The sequence below is a fragment of the Lutra lutra genome, chromosome 7, assembly GCF_902655055.1.
Source record: "Lutra lutra chromosome 7, mLutLut1.2, whole genome shotgun sequence".
Classification (NCBI taxonomy): Eukaryota; Metazoa; Chordata; class Mammalia; order Carnivora; family Mustelidae; genus Lutra; species Lutra lutra.
In genome coordinates this window covers 1,913,380-1,934,834 of record NC_062284.1, presented here as the reverse complement: position 1 = coordinate 1,934,834, position 21,455 = coordinate 1,913,380, and the positions used below count along the sequence as shown (strand labels likewise).

The window sequence follows — 21,455 nt, the reverse complement described above, 5'->3', positions numbered from 1 at the left end:
GGCAAGGGTTGGGTACCACGCAGGATTAGGAAGGGCCCGAATCTGAAAGAGACAGGCAGAATACGAATCAGACCTCGGTCAGCCTGACCCACTGTCCATCAGGACAGACAGTGGTGGGACACAGAGAGGGGGGCTGAAGTACTTTCCAGGAGAAACCAGAGGCAAGACCAAACCCCACTTGCCAGCCCAACCCCCCCGGCACAGTACCTACTGCCAATCATTCCCTGGCACCTCTCCAAGGACAGTGTTCTCCAATTCTAGGCTGCTCAGAGAGATCACCCTCAAGGAAAAAGGGAGACGGCTAAGGCGGGGAGACACGGCTAACCCCTCCAGGGACCCATGCAGCATTGAACATTATTACAATTATTGAAAATCAACAATAATTGCAAAGGGCCATCTGAGAAACATAACATTTTAATAAATGAAATAAATACTCCAGTACATGCAAGGTAAAAACTTGACATGGGGGTGGGGGGTGGGCAAGGGCAGGGGGGAATCACTCTATAGTGTAAATTAAAAAATAAAACACACACTCACAGTAGCTTTTCCCCCCATTTGCAAATCACATGGCAAAGTCATACTCTTTCCACACCAAGTAAGTATACGCCTAATCCAACACGATTGCTTAAAAAAAAAAAAAAAAAAAGGTAGCTACATCCATGTCTAAGGAGTGAAAACTGAGGTAACCTTTCTTTTAATTAGGAAAAAACAGAAAACAGAAAGAAAAAAAAAAAAGGACCCAAAAAGAAACAAACCCATGACCTCCTTCCTGCCCAATTGGTAAGAAAATTTAGTGGAGGAACTCCAGAAGAGGGGCCGGGGCTGGGTGCCACCTCCGGGTCCCTGCTGGGTGTGCGTAGGTGGGCAGTGGGTCCCCCCGCGCCCACGAGTGTCGTCGGAGCGCATGGCCCCACTCTCTGGAAGGTTCCTCTGGAGCATCCGACATGGAGGGGGCTTCCCCTGGGATTTCTTTGGTATACATGGAGAGGGGCAGACAGTAAGTATCTTCCTCTAGTCTGGGGTGGAAGAAAGAAGGGGGCGGGTGCTAATTCACAGAATTGGAATTCACTGGCGGTAAAGTCCTGGGCGAAGACCTCTCCCGTAAAGCCTGAGATAGCAGGGTGCAGCCTTCAGACACGGCGCAGGCCGAGTTCCTCAGCCTCTCCCTGTGGTCCGACATCTTGGCGCCCCCGTCGGGGTGCTGCGCCAGATCCCTGAGGCACTGGGTCAGGAGCACGCAGGCCGACACCACGCTCATGGCGCCGCCCAGGATGGCGGTCTGCACCGCCTTGCCCTCGGCGCTCACGGCCGCCGCGCGACCCAGGAACTGCGGCTCGGTGGCGAAGCCCACCAGGGCGCTCACGGCCTGCACCAGCGGCCCGCTGAAGAGCGCGCAGCGGCTGCGGGCCAGCTCGCTGGGCGCCGCCTTCACCTCGCGCACGCAGGCCAGCAGCGCCGACGCGCTCGTGCTCATGCACTTGACGCCCAGCTTGAACTGCTCGCGGGAGAAGCGGTCCCGGGACTTGTCGCTGGCCAGGGCGCACGCGTCCGTCAGGAACTTGAGGTTGCGCGACAGGCCCTGCGACACCTCCAGCAGCAGCTGCGGCGTCATGTCGGCCAGCGGGGTGGCGCGCAGCACGGCGCAGCCCTGCTCCACCTCGTGGCGGCAGCGCGTCACGCGGTAGCGGTCCACCAGGCCCGGCTGCGCGGGCTGCGCGCCCGGCGTGGCCACGGCCGCCAGGTAGGCCGCGTGGGCGGAGCACTCCGTCAGCGACACCACCAGGTCGCCCAGCTCCACCAGGCTGTCCCCGGCCTCCCCGAAGCGGCCCATGTTGAGCTGGCTCTGCACGTCGTGGGTGAGGATGGAGAGCCCCTTGGTGCGCGCGATGATCGTGTCCCGGCACTGCTCGAAGGACTCGGCCCCGGCGCAGGAGGAGGCGGGGCCCTCGAAGAGCACGGGCCGCGCCTCGCTCGACAGCAGCAGCAGGTCGGCCACCAGCTGCATCTTGCCTTTGCAGTGGTCGCAGACGGACACAAGCCTCTTCCGCGGCTGCGAGCAGGCCCCCCCGACGGCGCTCGCAGGAGCCGGAGAAGCCGCCTCGCCAGTGGGCTTCCCAGCGCTGCCGCTAGCCATCGCGCCCGGGGGGCACTGGCATGCCGCTGGGGAGCCCGCTACCGCCGCCGCTGCCACTGCCGCCGCCCCCGCGGCCGTCGCGACTCAGCTGGCCAGGGCCGCGGTGCCTTCCCCGCACCATCATGCCATCCACCGCGCCGGGCGGAGGGCACTGGGCTGCTGCGGCTGCCGGAGCCCGAGCGGCGGCGGCGCGGGGCGGGCCCGGGGGCCAGAGGACGCAGGAGGCTCTTCGGGGCACGGGGAGGGGCTGCAGCGTTCGGCCTCCTGGAGGGCTTGCAGGAACCATGAACCGGGCACAGCAAACTCACGGAGCACGCTCCTCGCCGCCGGGCTGCCAGGAAAGTCCCTTCTGCTGGGCCGCCGTCGCCGCCAACGCCGCCGCCGCCTTCCTGGGCATGGCCCGGCCCGGCCGGAGCGGGAGGGCGGGAGGGGGGGGAAGCTGGGAGTTGTCCTTCCTTCCTTCCTTTCTTTGAAATCAAAATCCCTTCCTCGGGGAGGAGCGCGGGCGGCGGCTCGGGCGGGCTCTGCTGTCAGCCACCTCGGGCTCGGCGGCGCACGTGGGCTTCAGGCGCCCTGACCCCGCCGGGCGGCACTTGCCCGCGACGGCGGCCGGGGCTGGCGCCGCGGGGCGCGCATCTCCTGCCCCCCGCTCTCGGGAAGCGGCGCCGGCGGCGGCAGAGCCGAGGGTGTGGCCGCTGCTGGCGCGGCCGCGCCGAGTCAGAGTCGGGCGGGAGGCTGCACTGATTGCGCACAGCGGCCGCCCCGCTCGCGCGCTCGCCCGCCCGCCACGCCCGGGCGCGCCGGCCACCGCGGCCGCCCCTTCCCGCCTCGCCGGCTCACAGCGCGCGGCCCGGCTCCGAGGCGGCACGCCCTCCCCGACCGCGCGCCCCGCGGCCGGCCGCTGGCTGTGGGCGCGAGTCCATCCCGGTCGCCTGGTCGCCTGGGGCCCGCGGCGGCTGAGCTCTCCCGAGACCCCGGGCCCTGCGCATCGGACGCCTGGCGCGCGTCTCCCCGGCGGCCGCGCCAACTCAGAAGGTCCCCGCGGCGCGGCGGCCACCCGCCCGGGCCCCGGCTCCTGCCATCTTCGTCAACCTCCAACTTCCGAGCGAGCCGGGAGAAACTGAAAGGAAGGGCGGGGGCCGAGAGGCGGAGGGGAAGACGCCCGCCTCCTCTCCCCGCGCGGCTGCTCCTCCGCGCGGGCCGTGGGTGCGCCGCCGCCCGCCGGGGCCGCCCGAGCCGCCTCCTCCCCGCGTCCGCGCCTCGCCCCCGGGCTCGCCGCCGCCGCCGCCCGGCCGTCACCTCCCTGGAGCCTATAGAAATCTTTTGTGTGGCGTCACCGCCTTTCGTTTAAATCCCGCTTCCTCCTCTCGCCCTTCCTCCCGCCCCCTCCGCCGCTCCCGGATGCTTGCGCGATGCGCTGCTCCTCCCCCGGGAAGCTGGGTGGCTGCGGGAGGACGCCGCCGCCCAGCGCGGAGCCGCGGGCGCGGGCCGGGGGTCCCGCGGGGGGCGGGCGGGCGGGGGCTGGGGGCCGCCCTGGGCGCTCGGCCCCGGGCGGGGGGGCGCGGGGCGCAGCCTCCGGCGGCCTCGCGGGGACCCCGAGCCGGACCCGGGCTCCGCGCTTCCTCCCCGCCCCGCGAGCGAGTCTGGAAGGGGACTGTTTCTGCCCCGAAAGGAGGAGGACGCTGCCCCCCGTCCCCGGGCGGCGTGCGGGAGGCCGCTCTGCGCCTTCTGTGGGACCCGGGCGGGGTTCGCCAGCCCTCGCCCTGCCCTTTGTTGTGCGTGGCCTCCTCCGCGGGGGTGGGGTGAGGTGGGGGGGTAGATTCTGCAGGGCTGTGTGGGCCGAGGAGAGCACTTGTTAGGGAGTCGGAAGAGCCGGCTCGGGGCCCCTCGTGTGCTTGGAGCGCGGGCTTTGAACCAGACTTCCTGGGGTCAGCCTTTTCTCCAGCTGTCTAGTTCTGTGACCTTGTGCAACCCCTCCCCCCAAGTGTCCGTCTCCTCCTCTCCAAGTCAGACTGTGGGCACTGACTGCTCGAGTCCTTGGCTCGGGAGTAGTAGCTGGGAGAATCAGGAGCCTCCCTCCACGGGCGTTCTCCTAACTTGTGTGTCTTCAGTTCGGCGGCGATGGGATCAGAGTGGCCACTGTTCACGAAGACGAACAGCCTTTGGAGGTAAACCCCGCTGTCCGGTTTTACGCAGAAGGAACTGATCCGCTGATGCCTCCAGCGCCTTCCTAAGGACAGGAGGAGAGCAGATGGCCCCGCGAGGAGCCCACTCCCGACCTTTTTTCGTTGAACCCAGACCTTGCCCTTCAGGAAGTGGTTGAAGCACCTGGGCTTCCTCCCTTTGTGGTGGGGGGGGGGGCACCTCTCAGTCCAGAAACAGGCCCTCCAGGTGCCCAGCACTAGCTGGGTGTGTCCGCCAACGGAAATGTTTGTTCCTCTGTCCCTTCCTAGGACCCACGGTCACCTTTTTTTTTCAGCCAGCCAGTTAATGTCACTTGTTACTAAGATGACCTTGCAACTTACCATCCAAACTGAAACCGCTCTGAGAGTGAATTATAAAATATGCTATTAAAAAGTTAACCAGGAAAAACAGATACAGACCTGAATGGGTAGTCACCCGACTTAGAACAGAGAGTGTCCTTGAATATTTCTAGAATCTAGACGAACCCACTTGTTTTGCAGCCAGGGCCAATAAATTAGACGGTTTTCTCAACCAGCAGCGATTATGTAGGGTTAAGAAAGCCCTTTTAGTTTTCTATGATCAGAAACCGGGTGGACTGATCAAAGTCTTTCCGTGGTAACCCAGGAAAACACCCTACTCTTATGTAGCTCCAAAAAACATATTAGGACAAGTCAAACCCTTCCCACCGTACCTAGTGGATTCATGAAACTGCTCTAGGATTGGGATTTTTCCCCAAAGCTACTTGGAACCCGGGGTGGGGGGCTGTTTCCCTTGTATATATGCGTCTTCTCTTTGCTGGACACCTTGTACCCCCTCGAAGAACTGGTCACATGTAGAAGTTTCCACTATGTTTGCATTAGCTTTAAAAACTTACAGGATTAGGGGCGCCTGGGTGGTTCAGCGGGTTAAGCCTCTGCTTTCGGCTCAGGTCATGATCTCAGGGTCCTGGGATAGAGCCCCGCATTGGGCTCACTGCTCGCCGGGGAGCCTGCTTTCCCTTCTCTCTCTCTCTGCCTACTTGTGATCTCTGTCTGTCAAATAAATAAATAAAATCTTTTTAAAAATAAATAAATAAAACAAAACAAAAACTTACAGGATTATTTTCTTGGTGTCTCCTCCTACCCAGACCCTTCCCAGGACTGCCTCTGCCCTCTTTTCAGGTTACCTGACTTCCTGCCGTGGCCCATTCAGTCCACAAACACTGGACACCTACCGTGTAGCGGCCCCTACACTAGGCACCCGCGTTACAGCAAAGTAACGAAGTCCTCGAAAGGGTAGAGCCCAGAGAGGCAACACAGCTGCACAAGCAAGTCGTCACAACGTCGTCCCTGGCATGGTGACCACACGGAAGAAAGGAGCTGCCTCAGAGATAGTGGGGCGCACAGAACAGGCCAGGGGCAAGTGGGCGGGGTCACGTGGTCAGTTGTGATCAATGAAATGGGAGGGAAGTGATGTGTCTTCCTTTCAGCCAAGGCAATGCAAAGCACATCTGCGGTTCTCCATTCTCTCTTCCCCTGCTCTAAGCACTCGGAGACGGTTCTAGAGGGTGCAGCTCCAAGACAGTGAGGCCTCCGTAAGCCCAGCGGCTGGAGCGCACCGTGCATTGACCTGTACGGGACATGCGACAGGAGCCAGGCAGGAGCCCCGAGTCACACGGCAGACGGTCGGTGGTTTGTCGCTGTAGCATATGGCAGTCCCGCTAAGTTAAGAGAAGGCGGCCGTGTGTGCCTCTCAAGTTCCTGGAATACGGGCTCTCTCTTTAGAAACCTCACTCGTTACCCTTTCCGACCCTCTCTGAAAATATAACGTGAGCCCAAGGTACTGTGCGAAGTGTTTTTCATTACAGTGGAAATCGGGTGAGAGAAGCTGCTAACACGGGCTGAAGGGTTGGGGGGGCGGGGACGGTGGATGGAGCCGACAAGCAGAAGCCCGGGCCTGTAGAAAATAGCGCTCGGCTCTCATTGCCCCGCCTGGCTTCGTGGGAATTTAACAAAGAAAGGAGCCCGACACTGAAAGAGAGCTGGTTGAGGGTTTGGGTTCCGGGAGGCAAGGTGGGACAGACAGGTTGGGCCAGCCGGGATTGGGGAAATTGGCTTTCCCTCCTTTCTCACTTATTCTAGAAGGTGTATCCACCCCCTGGACTTTGAGCAGGTATAAAATAGCGGTATGAACACTATTTGGGTTTGCTTTTCTTTTTTTCTTTTTTGAACTGTGGCTCTATATTCCTTACATAAAACTTTCCATCTTAGCCATTTCTCCAAGCTTAGCTATGGCTCAGCGGAAGCGCCCACCACCCCCACCGCCTCACCCAGCTTGTCGCCTTGCTCTCTGGTGTATTTTGTTCCCAGCCCATAAGAACACCTAGGGAGGGGCTCACCCATCCCTCCCACATGCTCCCCATCCCCCTGCTCGCCCCCCACTCCTTCCCTCTGGCCTGTCTCTCTGTTCATCTGAAGCTGAGTATGAGAGCGAGGCGGGTGTGCGGGCCGCTAACCAGGAGAGGCACACGTGAGCACCCAGCTCCCAAGATCTGGGAGATCTGGAATGTTCTCCTGTCTAGCTCATCAGAGATCCCTACGTAGAAGTGGAGGTTGCTTTCACGGGTAAATTCTCTACCTCCTCTCCCTACTGGTAAAGGATCTTGAGAGGTATTTTCCAGAATTCTGCAGGGCAGAAAAGATAAATGCCAAGATCCAGGCTTCAGCTCCCTGAATAGAGTTCCTAACACTGATCATGCCTAGTTCTTTTTCTGTCTCTCAGGGTGCCCAGCACCTAGTAAGTCAGCAACTACGGATTGCCTCGCGGTCTCTCTCCACGTGGAGCCTCCCTGACCCCCAGACAGACTCTCCGGCACTTCTGCCCCTGGTGTGCCCAATGCATAGAGTGGCCCTTAGCACGAGGTACTGTCTCCCCACAACCCCGGCCCCTCTTTAAGGATGAGGACTTGATCTGTCCCCCTCTTCTCCCACACCCAATGCACTGTGTGGTCATCAATAAATTTTGTGGAAGTGATAAAAAAAATGAATTAACCTGTTGGCCATTCTCTGCAAGAAAGGCATGCTTTCGTTGAACCCAAATCCTGCTGGCCACAGCTCTTGCTCAGCCGTGGACACAAAGTCACGAACGTTCACCATCCCATGGCGGGGACACAGCCCGTGGGTGTGGTCAGGATTTACAGCTCACGGCTCTAGGGTTGAAGCGTAGGCCTGAGGCCTATTCGCTTAGCAAGTGTGTTCACCCCATTTCTCTTCTAGCTTGTGGAGAGCCCAGGGAGATGATTTTCTGGAAACACAGATCGTGAGTTCACTGAATGTCATTGCAAATTGCTGTGCCAACAAAGTGTAGGGAATATCTCAGATGACACAGATAAAAATGTCCTACATTTTCTTCTAGCAGATTCCGGTCTGATCCTGAAGGTTTCAAGGCAACTGCAGTATTAGGGATAATTTGAATTAAGTGTATTGTTCTGAGTACCTTAGTTGAAATTAGACTTCTTTCCCCTACAATGTTTAGGGACATCCCTGTGTTTACATGTGTCTTACCCCTTTTAAAACACAACTGATTTGAAATCCCACTGCTTAGAGAAAGCCATTAGAGACATAACTGGGCTATTTTCCTATGCAGACATATGCATAGCTGTATGATTTTAATACCGTTCTATAACATTTTAATTAACAATTCAAACGAACATTTTTAATATGAACAGATGAACACCTATGAATCCTAGGTAATGACTGTGATGTTTTCCATTGCATACGTGGGCTACAGTTTGCCATCTGTACGTGTAGGTTTTTCACAGTCTGAAGTCGCTGAGCATGTCAGGTCCTCCTGCTTTGTGGAAAGCGGGACATAGGATTATGACAAGGGCCGAATGAAACCATACATCTAAAGGACTCGGGGGACTTTGTGCCACATGGTAACCACTCGAATTTATTTGCAGTACCTTGTTTTCATCGTCTGTCTTCTTGGAGTCCGTTCTTGGAAGCAGATTTGCTAATTCCAGGGTGATCTTTCAGATTCTCCAGATCATGGACTTTTTTTTTCTTTTTTAGGATTTTGATACTTTTCACCTCGTTCTCACTGACTGGAGTCAGTGAGACTGGACTCAGAAGCGAAAGACTGGACCCCTGGAAGCGAATGGGACTACTTATTCCCTGAGCATTGTCAACAGTGCACAGGACTTGAATTTATATTCTAGCCCAGATGACGGGTAAACTTCTATATCTTGTTTGAATTTGCATTTCTTCGCTACATAGTGAGGTTCTGCAGTTTTTGTTCATGTATAAGTTGGCCATGAACTGATGTTGCACAAATAAAGATACTGTGCGTGGCCTTTCCCCTTCTTCTGCCGGGGAGTTTGTCTTTTCCTTGCTGAGTTGTAAGCTAGTTTTGTCTCTACCCTGTCGGAGCTTAATGTACTTTTTGCCTACTTACTGTCACCGTGTTTGGCAAACACGGGTTTTAACTGTTGTCTCATTAGATGAGTCCTACTCTTCTGTTCACAAATAATCAGGTGATCAGGGATGGACTCTCACCATAGCCTGGGGCAGTCACGTCTCTTCTGGAAATCTGGAATTGCTGCATGTGAGTAAACTGAGGGGCAGCTAAACCTCGGGAGACTCTATTTTGCCTCTCCTTGCACTGGATTCAGAAGTAGCCAAGTGAAGATGGTAAAGAGCCATGGTCTCCCCATGTCCACGTTAGCTCCACCCCCTGGACCCTCCTTCCATTGGTCTCCAAGATTCAGACTTAAATGGTTAATGTTTGGTGCACCAGAGCCTCCAAAACCACGCTGTATCCCTTAGGTCACAAGCGCCTGTTCTGATGGATGAGTACGTACGCTGTTCCGCTTTTCAGCATCCCGAACATCACAACTGCCTGGTTCCCGACACCGCAGGCGTCTTTTCGAAGCCTTCAGGCCAGGCCTCCCCGCTCTGTTGCTGAGTGCCACCAGCCAGGATAAACCCAGATTATCCAGACGGCTGGATGTGAGATTCAATTTTACCATCTGCAGTCACTGAACCACTTGGAGGTGGGGTTAGTATTAAACCCCCGAGCAGTGAGAAGTTCGTGGCTTCCTTTAGCCCATGACCATGCCATCCCTCTCACTTGGGCTCCCCTCCTCTCCTGCCCTACAGCCCTGCCTCAGGCCTGGTCACATCCTCTCTCATCCCATCTGAGCACCCCTGCCTCCAGAGTCCTTTCCAGTGGCTCTTGCCCAGTTTCACGATGTGACTGGCTCGGCGATTACCCCAGTGGGTGCTACATGGGAGAAAGAGACATCTTATCATCCGAGGCACCTGGGACCCCTGATGAATGATATAGTTCCCAAACCAGCATTTCCTCTTATTTAAAACGGGGATATTATTACCATCAGATCCTCCCTTCAGGTCCTGACCTCCTGGAACCCGCATGACACCGACTCGTATCCTTTATCTCCTCTGCTGTTTCAAGCGGGGACCCTGCTACATCAATCATTCCATCAGTGCCTCATCTGCTGGACCGCAGGCCCTCGATAGATAAATTCTCACCGAGTTGAACTGAGTCAACTTCCAAACACCAAAATGGTGACAGTGAAAAATCAATCCAGATGTTTTCATATCCGTGGATTATAAACTGAATTGATTTGTTCCTTCAATGAAAGTCAGTAGCCGTGGAATTTTTTTTATACGATCCCAAGAATTTCTGTGAAACACTAAATGACCCTCTCCCCCCCTTCCCCCCCACCCCCGTATAACCAGATTCTGTGGCCCAGTACTCTCCACACTTTTGCACCTTCGCTTGGCAGCTGGCAAAATAAATGACCGGCAGGACCCCTCCCAGCAGAGCACATGACCGACCACAGCTGCTCATGTGTTTTAGCCGTGACTGAACCGGGACAGGGCTGCGAGCCACTGGGTGGAGCCGTGTGCCCTGGGGAGAAAGCTTATGACATTTCCCCTATGATTTCAGAAAAGAAAAGGAAAGGGGAAAAAAAAAAAACACCTCTTTTTCTTAGAGACTCTGCTCCATGTCAGTAAAAAATGTCATCATCTGTATACATAGAGATGCATGCATGGGGACAGGCAAAGTCACCCAGCTCTTCAGCGGGACAGAATTCACACACAATTGTCCTCAGGGTGAAAGGGAGGCACAGACACATCCACAGCCACCTCCTCTCTTCCCGAGATAACACAATCCCGCTTTTATCTGGGGTGACAATGTATACAACTAGAAGACAGTCTCCCAGCCTCCTCTCTCTCTGCAGGGCTCGGCTCTGGCCAGATATAGGCAGAACTGAGCAGGCTGCTTAAAGGAAGCGAACTTGGTAGAAAAGTGGGCTCCTTGACACCTCCCCTCCTTCCACCTTCTCGTCGCAGGGGCTCTAGTCACCATTGCGGAACCCGCAGTGAACTTGAGGATAGAAACCACGGCCTGTAGAATGGAGCAGGGTAAGGAGGAGGCTGGGTGCCAGGGGACTGAGGAGCTCCAGGACCAGCCCTCCAGGCTTCTGTTTCCAACCGCTTCTGAGAAAGAGAAATGAAACACTGACAACAAAGCCCTCTCTCTGGTCAAAGCCACTTTAAAAGGAGCGCGGTTTTCTGTTATATGCAGCTTAGGAGTCTAATCCTAGGAAGTGGGGATCTATTCGTTTGCTAGGGCTGCCGTAAGAGTGTGACAGAGCAGGTGGCTTCAATGACAGGACACATTTCCTTTCTGTTCTGGAGGCTGCAAGTCCCTGACTGAGGTGCTGGCAGGGTTGGTGTCTCTGGAGACCTTTCTCCTTCACTGTGCACGGCCGCATTCTCCCTGTGTCTTCCCATGTCGCTCCCCTATAGGACTGTGACCTAATCTCTTCTCGTAGAAGAGCATAGTGCATTGGGACCCATCTTTGCAACCTCATTTTAACTTAGCTACTTCTTTAAAGACTCTGTGTCCAAACACAGTTACATTCTAGGGGACTGTGATTAGCACTTCAACATAGGAAATCTGGGGACGATACAGTTCAGCCCATAATAGAAAGTGTGAATAAAGAGGTTTATTGTGGCTCTTTTTTTTTTTTTTTTTTTTTTTTTTTTTTGGTAATAGCATAAAATTGGTAGTAAGTGTCCATAAACGGGGGTGGGGGTAATATGGGAATAAACTACTGGTGTATTAATAGAGAAGCATGCTATATCTACTGAAGAATGAAGAAGGGAAGTTCATTTGTCCTGTTGCGAAGTGGAAGACACTTAAGGAGCCAACATGCTTACCAGTACGTCCACTCTGCTGTAGACACACGGGTCGATGCAACGGAATTCGAACGGATCACGTTTCCAGTGACGTGCTGATGTTTATGAATGCATAGAAAAACGGGTACTGACGAACGAAACTGGAGTACAGTGGTGGGGCGGAGGGGAACGTTTGGAACTTTGCGTCATGTCGAGTATCCTACAACTGCAATCAGTGATTCGTGTCTTTCTTGCGTGATTAAAACTTTAAGAGAAAGGCCAGCGAACGCATCTCTGGTCCGGGCTCTTCCAAAATAAGGAGCAAACACACAAAAATGATCCAACCTCGGAAGGCATTAGTCCGAGCCTACAGTACTGGGTTATAATCAGACGAAATACTTAAACTGTCCTAAAAATAAAAAGGTAATCTTTTCGGGGGGGGGGGGGGTCCTCGCGTGCCAGAGAGGGCGGTGACCCTGCGAAGCCGAGCTGGACCGAGCCCAAAGCCGCGTCCTGGCGTGGTCTCCGGACGAGCCGGGCTACCTGCCGCTCGCTCGCAGGGCAGCCACCGTCCTCCAGGGCAGCCGCGGGAGACTGAGAGGCGGCGTCCGTGCACACCGGCCCGGCTTCCCCGGAGCCCAGGCGGCTCCCAGGACTGCACCTCTGGGTCCTCTCGCAGGCCGCACGACGAGGCCCCGCGAGGCGCTGTCCGCGGCTCCCGGAGGCCCTGGAAGGGCTGGTGGACGTGGCCTGCGCCGCACGGAGAAGAGGCCAGGCCTCCCCCAGCAGACGGATCTGCGACCCGCGCTGACCCGGCTCGGGCAGACACTCCCATCCGGACCGCGGGAGGGACCCCGGGGGCGGGGCGGGGCCAAGATGGCGCGGGGGCGGGGCTCCTGGAGGCGGGTACGAGGCGGGGCCTGGTAGGCCGGCGCGGGGCTGGGGGCGGGGCCCGGCGGGGGCTGGGGGCGGGGCTGGAAGCTGGCCCGGGGGCGGGGCTGGGGGCGGGGCTGGGGGCGGGGCTGGGGGCGGGGCGGGGCCCGGCGGCGCGCGCACCGCTGGTCTCCGCGGCGGCGGGCGAAGATGGCGGCCTCCGGCTGGGCGCGCGCGGCCCTGGTCCTCCTCTGCGCCTCCGACCTGCTGCTGCCGCCGCTGCCGCCCAGGGCCTCCGCTGCCGAGGGCGCGGCCCGGACGCCCGGCGAGGCCAGCCCGCCTCCGCGGAAGAAGAAGGACATCCGCGACTACAACGACGCGGACATGGCGCGTCTCCTGGAGCAGTGGGAGGTCCGCGCGCGCGCACTGGGCCGGCCCCGCCGCGTCCCGGGCCCCGTTCCCGCTGACCCCCGGCAACCTCCGCCGCCCCGCCCGGGTGTCTCCCGGCTCCCTGACGGCCCCTCTGCCCAGGCCAGGCCTCCCTGCTGGCTGCCGCGCGCGAGCCGCCGCCGCCCCCCAGCGCCCCCGCCGCCCCTCGCCCCAGGGTCCCCCCAGGACGGTCCTGCCCCGCTTCCCCGGCCATGCCGGTCCCGGGCCGGCCCTCACGCCTCTGCCCTTCGATACCTTCGGTGCGGGGGCCCCCGCGGTCAGTGGGCCCGGCACGTGGGGAGGGGGCCCTTCCCGCTCTGCTCGGGGATGGGGGTGGGGTGGGAGGGCGAGGGTCATCCCAGCTTCAATCGTAGGCCCGACTTCAGGTCAGCAGGACTTTGGGCTTCTCACTGCTGTATTCTCTGCCGAGAGTTTTGTAGTTTGGTGGGGGGGTGGCTTCCTTTTGGGAGCGGGGGTGGAAGCAAGGGCTGGTGGCTCTCAAGAAACTCGCATTTCCTTTAAAGGAGCAGAGGCGTGTTTGCGAGAGTGGGTTTTCGGTTCCTTACGTGCATGTACCCGAGTGTGTAATCTTTTTAGAGAAAGTTCAGCAAAGGAGAACATGTGCCTTTTTCCCTTGTAAAGGCGGTTGGATGGTCCCGGCTGATTTGCGTGGCTGGTGGAGTGGTCAGAAACGTGGGTTCTGCTCACTGTGTATCTTGGGCAAGCCCTGTTTCCTCTCGAGACCTCAGGTTCCTTATCTGCAGAATGAGGTTTCACCGGATGAAGCCTTCCCATGCTGGTGTCTTTATTTTGTGGGTATCTCTGTACTCATGGTCGTGTCTGATAGAGGCTTTCAGTTTAAAATACCGTCTGAGGAGTTGGGCTGGGAGGGAGCAGACTTGTACTTTCATATGTTCTCAGCCCTGATGGCGAGATTGGGATGGATTTGGGTGTGCACCCCACGGACGAGGAGGGAACTCCGTGTGGCATTTCCTTCCCCCTTTCCTGTCTCCCTTTCTGTCCTCTGTCTCTTTATGGACTTGAGCAAATGAAGGTTTTGATCCCCCAGTGTAAGAACACTCCCTCTTGAAGAAATCCTACGTCGGAAGTACTAAGACTGGGAGCTAGGCAGGGGGTGTGTGGTGGAGACGAGCCAGATGTCCCACTGTCAGGAACTAGGTGACAGGACGAGTAACCCTGATACAAACTGGAACTGCTGAGTTTTGTAAAAAGGAAGAAAGTGACTTGGGACTTTCAAAAGGTCCCAGGAAGGAAATGGCATTTTAGATACTGGAGGAGGGCGTGGGAGCTGGGCCACAGGAGCTGAGGGTGGGGCACGAGGGAACGGGGCAGAAGGTGCCAATGGTAATTGTCCAGGCTCTGGAATCGGACTGCAGGGTCTCAGAACACTTGTGAGATTCGCTACGGAAGAACCTGTCCATGCTTTAGTTTCCTTATCTGCAAAATGAAGACATTAGTCATACCCGCCCCAGAGTAGTGGGAAGATTAGCTTTAAGAAAGCGGGGATAGAAGGTAGGGTAGCGCAACTCCCACTGGAAGCCGTGGGCATGTCAATCTTCTGATAGCTTAGCTGGAAGAAGCTCTGTCCGAACTTAAGGGTGGGAAGGTTGGTGGGGACCGGGTTGGCCTGGACCTCGAATGCTCTGGGGTCTGTACTTTGTTTAGATAGCAGTACGCGGTCGCTGATGAGTTTGCAAAGCCGCATGACCCAAATACAGGGATACAGGGACGCTCACACGTGATCATCCCTACCTTTGGACGGAAGTGTGCGTTCACTCTCTTCGTGTTCCCTCTGTATGAGGACAGTTTTCTAGCTGAGAGCATAGCATCGGTGTAATTTTCTGCTGTTCATTTTTCACTGGATAGATTGAGCATTTCCCCACGGCTACTGCATAGTGTTCATCATACCCTTTAAAGGCTTCGGAGGATGCCCTAGAGCTGGTGTTTCTGCTGTGGGAGGTTTTCGAGTAGGGGATATCGTGGTTAGAAAAATGGGTTGGTTGGCAAAGGTTCAGACGGATGGGCAGGGAGAGAATCTGAAGGCAGAAACGACTCCTTGGTGAATGTTTACTGAGTTTTCGTTAGCTAACCGGACTGCTCGGAGCACATTCACTCATCTCACACTCTCGCCCTGTTTCCTAGATGGTGACAGGGAAGCTCAGAGAGGCTCAATAACTTGCCCAAGGTCACACAGCAAGTAAACTGGATTTCAGGCTTTATCATTTGACTTGCAAGGCTGTCCTTCTAACGCTTTCACTGTGGTGTCATCCACACTGGTGAACAGAAGTGCAAATGACAGGTAGTGAGGAGGGCCTGGGTTAAGCCAGAAGCTGCAGGATCGAGCGGAAGGGAGACACGTGAGAGATTGTACGCTCAGCTTGGTGGCTGGTGGGTTGTGTGACCAGGCAGGAGACAGCATGATCTGCTCAAAGCACAGGTGTTGAATCAGCTTTACCGCTTGATAACTGTGACTCTCCCTTTCCTTAACCGTAAAGCCAGAAACCTCCCCCTTGGCAGGGTGCGGGATAGACCAAGTGAGCTAATGTTTGCAGACACTCTACGAACGGGAGCACTGCCCCCACGCCCACACCCCCAGCTGTGATTTTTTTCCTCCTCTAGTGGCAAACCCTGAATCCATCCCCCAACTCCTTTCCACCAGTGGGAGAATTGGTGTGCCGTGGAGAGGCCTGCCGCGCGTGTTGGGGGTGGGGATGGGGCAAGGGAACTCTTTCTGCTGTGTTAGACTTAATGCTGAGTCCCAGCTGGTGTAGGAAAGCCAAAGGCCGGCCATTCTCTGATGACACTTTACAATAGGGGCAGATTGCGGGAAGGGTTCCGGAGCCAGCCATGTGGGCTTGCTCTGCCGTGTCACCCCTGCTGGCATGTGGCCTCGAGCCACATTTGTCTTCTCTGAGGCTCACCCACCCCATGTTCCGCGGGAGCCTTGTAGGGCCATCCTGAAGGCTGGGCACCAGCTGCTCTGTACATGCTAGCTCGTGGTACCATCATGGACCACGGGAGCAGGGAAAGGATCTGCCGGAAGGGGAGCTGAGCTTTGCAGTGGAGAAGTGGGGAAGCCGGTGGAAAATGCATAGAGGCAGGACTGGCCTGGGTCTGGGAATGCCTGGGGTAGGGGCTTGATGGCTTCCTCAGAGAGAGAGATAGAGATAGGGACAATAGGTCAGATTCTGAAGGGAAGAAGCCGTGGGACTAGTAGAGCCGGACGGGTGGCCATGCTGGGGCACCGTTCTACCCCCTCTTATTTTGTAATGGGAACACACATAAAGCTATAAGATGGAAATTTTGTTTGAAGCGGTCCATACCCTTGCTGTACGCACTGGACTTCTGATTACTTCGTTTTCATTAAATGCCTCCTGTGACCTACTGGGTTAATTTCCTGAGCTCTTAAGTGAAATCACTGTGAAAAAGGCAAATGTCCTAGGTTCCTGAACCAGCCAGAAGTCTTGAGGTGTTTTGAGGAGACCGTAACAGATGTTACAGAGAAATAAGAGTAGAACGAAGATGGAAACAGCCGGTGATTTAGGCGGCCAGCCGTCCCGCCTGATCTTGTCAGTGGGTTCCCATAGGTGGTTGGAGATGTGATTCCTGGGGCCAGCACAGGCTGTTTATTGCTTGTCTTTATGTCATCGAATCCCCAGACCCTAGGAGGGAGATGCCACCCCCCTTCCCATTATAGGTGAGGAAAGAGATTTTCTAAGCCGCCCCAGATCCCCTCATGGGACAGCTGAGCCCTTGACTGCAGAGTGCCGTCAGCTCACAAAGCAAAAGGAGAAAGAAAAACGGGTCAGGTGGGAGGGTCGCAGAGTTGAGGAAAGCTTGGTATGTCGTGTGCGGTCACACTGGCGGGGCCCTGGGGGTCACCTAGCTCTGCGTTTCTTTTTATAGATGAGGAAGCAGGCCCAGGGGAGTAAGGAGTCCTATGCGAGGCCAGCCAGGTGGTGAGGTGGGTTAACGCTAGATCCCAAATCGAATGAATGGGGGCCAGCTCCAAGCTCTGCTGTAGAAGGCTCTTGTGCTCCCCCTTTATTAAAAATATTTTGAAAGTCCATTATTTTTGATTTGTCAAGAAGACCATGGAAGAGCGATACAGGGACTCTGTTTCATTTTAGGTTGGTCGTTTTTCATTTTTTTCGGTAACAGCTGTATTGAGAGGTTCACTTGCCGCACAATTCAGCCATTTAAAGCGCACATTTCAGTGGTGTTTTCATAGCATTGTGCAGCTGTCACCTGCCTCAATTTTAGAACCTTGCCATCGCCCCAGAAACCAAATCTCTTCTCGCTCCCCCTCCCCCACATCTCCCAGTCCTGCAGCCGGCCCCAGGCAGCCACTAATCTCTGTTCTGTTCCGGACATCTCACCAGTGGCTTCACACACCGGGGTCTTTGGTGAGTGGCTTCTGTCACTTAGTATAGTGTTTTTGGGGACCACCTACCAGTCATTCATTTCTTTTTATGGCTGAGATTATTAGTCTTTTCTCCGAGGAGCTCTGGCTTTTACATATTTTTATTTATCAGTCTGTTTACCTGCCTGCCTACCTGTGAAAAGTCACGTATTCCCTCTGGTGCCTCCCAGTCCCAGCCTGATGCCACAGGGAGTGCTCATCCCCCTTCCGTGCCTAGAACTCCCTTCCTCAAAGTGGAGAACAGGATTGCCATCATCCTTAATATATTTACTTATCCGTGGGAGGAAGCCTAGAATTCTCACACAGTAGTTTGAGGCGTGCTAGTTCACACCACTGCAAGAACCATGCCTGGTAACTAGAACTGACTGTTTGTTCACAGTTCTTCCTGTGTAGTTAATGTTGGTATACGTGGAATGCAGATTTTAAGTGTAGGGTGCTATGAATTTTGACAAAGGGGATACACCTGTGTCGTCCACGCCACCATCAAGATAGAGGACAGTCCCGTGACCTTAGGAAGTTCCCTTGTGTCCCTTCTCAGTCAGCCCCATCTCATTCTGCCTCTCAGGGGTCACCACTGTTTCAGGTTTCTGTCATCCTAGGTTAATTGTGTTTGTTCTTAAACTTTAGGTAACAGGCTTGTAGCACGTCTGATTTTTGTGCCCAGCATTGGTCCTTAAGTCCTGTCTTTCTGAGGTCTGGAACACATCTTCATTGCTGTGTCACAGCTCATTGTAGGACCGAAGCAGAACATGGTCCTTTTTACACTCTGCCATGCTGGGTAGATTCTTCCAGAGGCAAAGAGCTGATAAGCCATCGTGCAGGGTCTCTGGTGACCTGGAGTGACGGGTGCTAAGTCCCGCTGGAGACTAGGGCTTCGCCTAGAGGTTGAATAAGGGTGGGAACTGGGTTTCCTTTCTCCTGGAAGAACTTAAGTCGTACGTGTGCACCTGCCAGCCAGCGAGCGTGTCTGATTACGCGCATGCTCTGTGCTCTCTTCTCGTAGAAGGATGACGACATAGAAGAAGGGGATCTCCCAGAGCACAAGAGACCCTCGGCGCCCATCGACTTCTCACAGATAGACCCGGGCAAGCCCGAGAGCATCCTGAAGATGACCAAGAAGGGGAAGACACTCATGATGTTTGTCACCGTGTCCGGAAGCCCCACGGAGAAGGAGACGGAGGAGATCACCAGCCTCTGGCAGGGCAGTCTCTTCAATGCCAACTACGACGTGCAGAGGTAACGCCCCGGCAGGCCGGCTGGGGACGCGGCAGGCCGTGCCAGGCCTCCTTCCGTGGCCGCAGTGGCGTGTCCTTGCTGACAGTCCTCGCCTCGTGCCCTGGCCTCTCCTGTCTCCTGTCTCTCTTTCTCTCTCTTTCTTTTTAGAAGAGCATTTATTGTCAGTCACAGCCAGCAAGCTTTTTTTTTACTGTCTCGTTTGATCCTGAAGTTTTCTTTCTCTTTGTATCTTTAAGTTTCCTGTCGTCAGAGTGGAGTGGACACGCGATGTCACGCGAGTGTCAGGTGCCCGGCCTGGCGCTTCAGCAGCCGCATGCTCTGCCCTCTGCGGGGGTGGCTCCCGGCTGTCACCACCCAGCTCTGTGACGGGGCCACGGGCCCGGCATTGTGCCTTTGTCCCCAGGACGGTGGCATTGACTGTCACTTTATCTGAGGGAGGTAGAGCAGGTTAGCGTCTGCGGGGCAGATGCGGCACAGCCTGACGGTGCGCCCCGGGGTCCCTCCGTGGGGGGGCGCATCCATGCTCAGGCTGGGAGCCGACAGCCGGAGAAAGGTGAAGGGTGCGGTGCTCGCAGCCCAGCGCAGCCCTTGGCCCAGTGCTGAGGATTTGCCTTTTTCCTCCCCAGTAACGGTCCTGAAATTCAGGGTCTTCCCATGTCCGGTTTCAGAGAGAAGAGCAGTGAGAAAATAGGAAGGAGCACTTAGTGCCCACGAGGGCATGGTGTTCTCATCGGCGTGACCAGCTACGAGGGGAGCAGGTGAACGGTCAGAGCCCTCCGAGGGGCAGGGTTTGGCCCTTGGGGATGTGCCCCTGGCCACAGCAGGGGGCCATGTAGGCCTCTGTCTGCTCGTCTTCGCCCCTGAGGACCTGCTGAGTGCTGGACTACGTGTGACCCTCCGGGCTTGGGATCTTTGTCCAGTGACCGAGTGTATCTCTCAGCGTTCACGGCCCCCTTACCGTGACCCAGCCTAAGCCCGTGGTTTTCACCCTTTGTCCGCAGACGGCTTTGGGCAGAGGAAACCTTCACTGGTGCCTCAGGACGCAAAACAGATTCAAGGGGTAACCGCCTCCCGCAGCCCCGGGGGTTCCCCCAGATCCCTCGCCGACGCTGTCTCAGTGTGGGCGTCCATACCACGCACAGCCGGGTTCCGTGTGTTTGGAGTTTGAGCGGACGCGTGAAACCCTTCAGTCAGCTCATGCTTTTGAACCTTAATGTCAGTAGCTACTTGGCCTTTGAAACTACAGGTTTTTCTTCTGTAGTTTTGTTGGATTTGGGGGGATTAATTTTTCTGGTTACGTGCCGCGGAGCGGCTCTGCCTATGAACGCTTTATTGGTGTGTTCTGACCCTACATCGCATGTCTCTGTCAAGGTTCATCGTGGGATCAGACCGCGCCATCTTCATGCTTCGTGACGGGAGCTACGCCTGGGAGATCAAGGACTTTCTGGTCAGCCAGGACAGGTGTGCGGACGTAACCCTGGAGGGGCAGGTGTACCCCGGCAGAGGCGGGGGAAGCAAAGAGAAGAATAAAACAAAGCAAGAGAAGGGCAAGAAGCAGCAGGAGGGGACCCCGAAGTCTCGGGCCACCAAGGCTGCAAAGGAGGACAATCGAGCTGGGAGTGAGAGGGAGGAGCTGTGAGCGGCCGCCACGGCCCCTTCAGAGGAGCCCTCGGGACGGAAGACAGCTCCCCGGGCGGGGTGGGCACGGGCACCCCTCGCCGAGGACATCCTGCTTTCTTCTGGAAAGGCTGTGCCCATACGACCAGTTTGTGGTCCACGTGAGAAGAACTGTCTGAACGGCTTCAAGAAAGAAGACAGGGTCTTGTCATTCACGTTGGACAATGACACATTCGCGTTTACCATAAAGTCACTGTACGTGGAAGCCCGACTTGCTTTTCCCGTTTCGGTATGGGGGTGTCACTGACTCCTACGGCCACGCTTCCGTCACCACACCGGCCCTGGCCCACGGGCGCGCCGGGTCTGTGCTTCCTTCCTTTCTGTTCACCGGGGCCGCCGCGTGCTGACCAGACAGACGCAGACTTGGCGGGACCGGGCTCTTCGGGCTGCACACGTGGCTTTCGGGACTGTCGTGAAGCCCTCCACGGGAGCCCTGCACGCACTCGGGGGTCTGAATGTGCGGTGGGATGGCAGGATGTCTGACCCCCCACATCGGTGCAGAGGACGTCATGCGGCCGTCCTTTACTTTGAATCCCGTGGGGGCTGTCGGTATGTGTGTGGGTTTACGCGGTCCGTTGGGTCCGGGTGGTGTTTCCTGTCCTGCATGGGGCTCGCGCGTGCCACGTCACGGGACGTGCTGAGGGTGGGCGGCGGCGGGAGTCAGCAGGTGGGACGGGAGACTCCATGACCTCATTCACCTCTGCCCGGTCTTTGATGAAGTGCCTCAACTTGTCGCGTCCTGAGCTGCGGGGCGCGCCACCCCCTCCTACCGGGTGTGGCTGTTCGTGGGTCAGGCCGGCAGGATTTGGCTGCCGGTGTCATTGGCGAGTACTAAAATTACTTGTGCAAGACTTCCGTTGTGACTTTATCAAATCAAAAATAGCACATGTGCGTGGTTCCAAATGTGACTGAAGGAAGGTACAAAGTGGCAAGTTCGTGCCTACCCCTGCCACTGCCTCCTCTCAGGGGAAGCTCCTGTTAAGTCGTTTCTAAGAAAAAAAAAGAAGTTCGCTCAGCACCTTGTAGTGACGTGTTCCTTCCAGCCGCCACGTCCCCTGACTGGGCAGGTCTTCGGGTTCTCTGGGCTGAAGCGCACCGTCTGGGTCCACAGGTCTGTGCCGCGGCCGGACGGTCACCCTGCCTCCACCTGCCCTCCTGGCCGGCCTAAAGTCGTCAGGCCTGGTCAGAGCTAATCCCGGGGTCCGTGCGTGCGAGCCCCCTCGGGAGGAGGGCTTCCTTGTGTCTCCCACACCTCGAGCGGGGTGAGGGGGGCCGGTGCATGGGGCTA

The 21,455-nt window shown here is 56.6% G+C and overlaps 2 protein-coding genes and 1 long non-coding RNA gene across 3 annotated transcripts; 1 reads left to right on the top strand and 2 right to left on the bottom strand.

Moving 5' to 3' along the window:
- Nucleotides 1-396: 396 nt before the first annotated feature.
- TLNRD1 (talin rod domain containing 1) lies at nucleotides 397-2,610 on the bottom strand. Its single transcript, XM_047737505.1, has one exon. It carries the CDS (start codon nucleotides 2,132-2,134, stop codon nucleotides 1,046-1,048), a length of 1,089 nt encoding a protein of 362 aa, XP_047593461.1. The 5' UTR covers nucleotides 2,135-2,610; the 3' UTR covers nucleotides 397-1,045.
- Nucleotides 2,611-7,927: 5,317 nt separating this feature from the next.
- Nucleotides 7,928-12,441, bottom strand: LOC125104724 (uncharacterized). The gene is made up of 2 exons (XR_007128720.1): nucleotides 11,551-12,441; nucleotides 7,928-10,824 (listed from the first exon to the last, which is right to left on the bottom strand). It is a non-coding gene; the product is annotated as an uncharacterized LOC125104724 (long non-coding RNA).
- Nucleotides 12,442-12,547: 106 nt separating this feature from the next.
- Nucleotides 12,548-21,185, top strand: MESD (mesoderm development LRP chaperone). Its single transcript, XM_047737716.1, has 3 exons — nucleotides 12,548-12,792; nucleotides 18,258-18,490; nucleotides 19,862-21,185. The coding sequence occupies exons 1-3, from the start codon at nucleotides 12,592-12,594 to the stop codon at nucleotides 20,127-20,129; spliced, it is 702 nt and encodes a 233-aa protein (XP_047593672.1). The 5' UTR covers nucleotides 12,548-12,591; the 3' UTR covers nucleotides 20,130-21,185.
- Nucleotides 21,186-21,455: the final 270 nt, after the last annotated feature.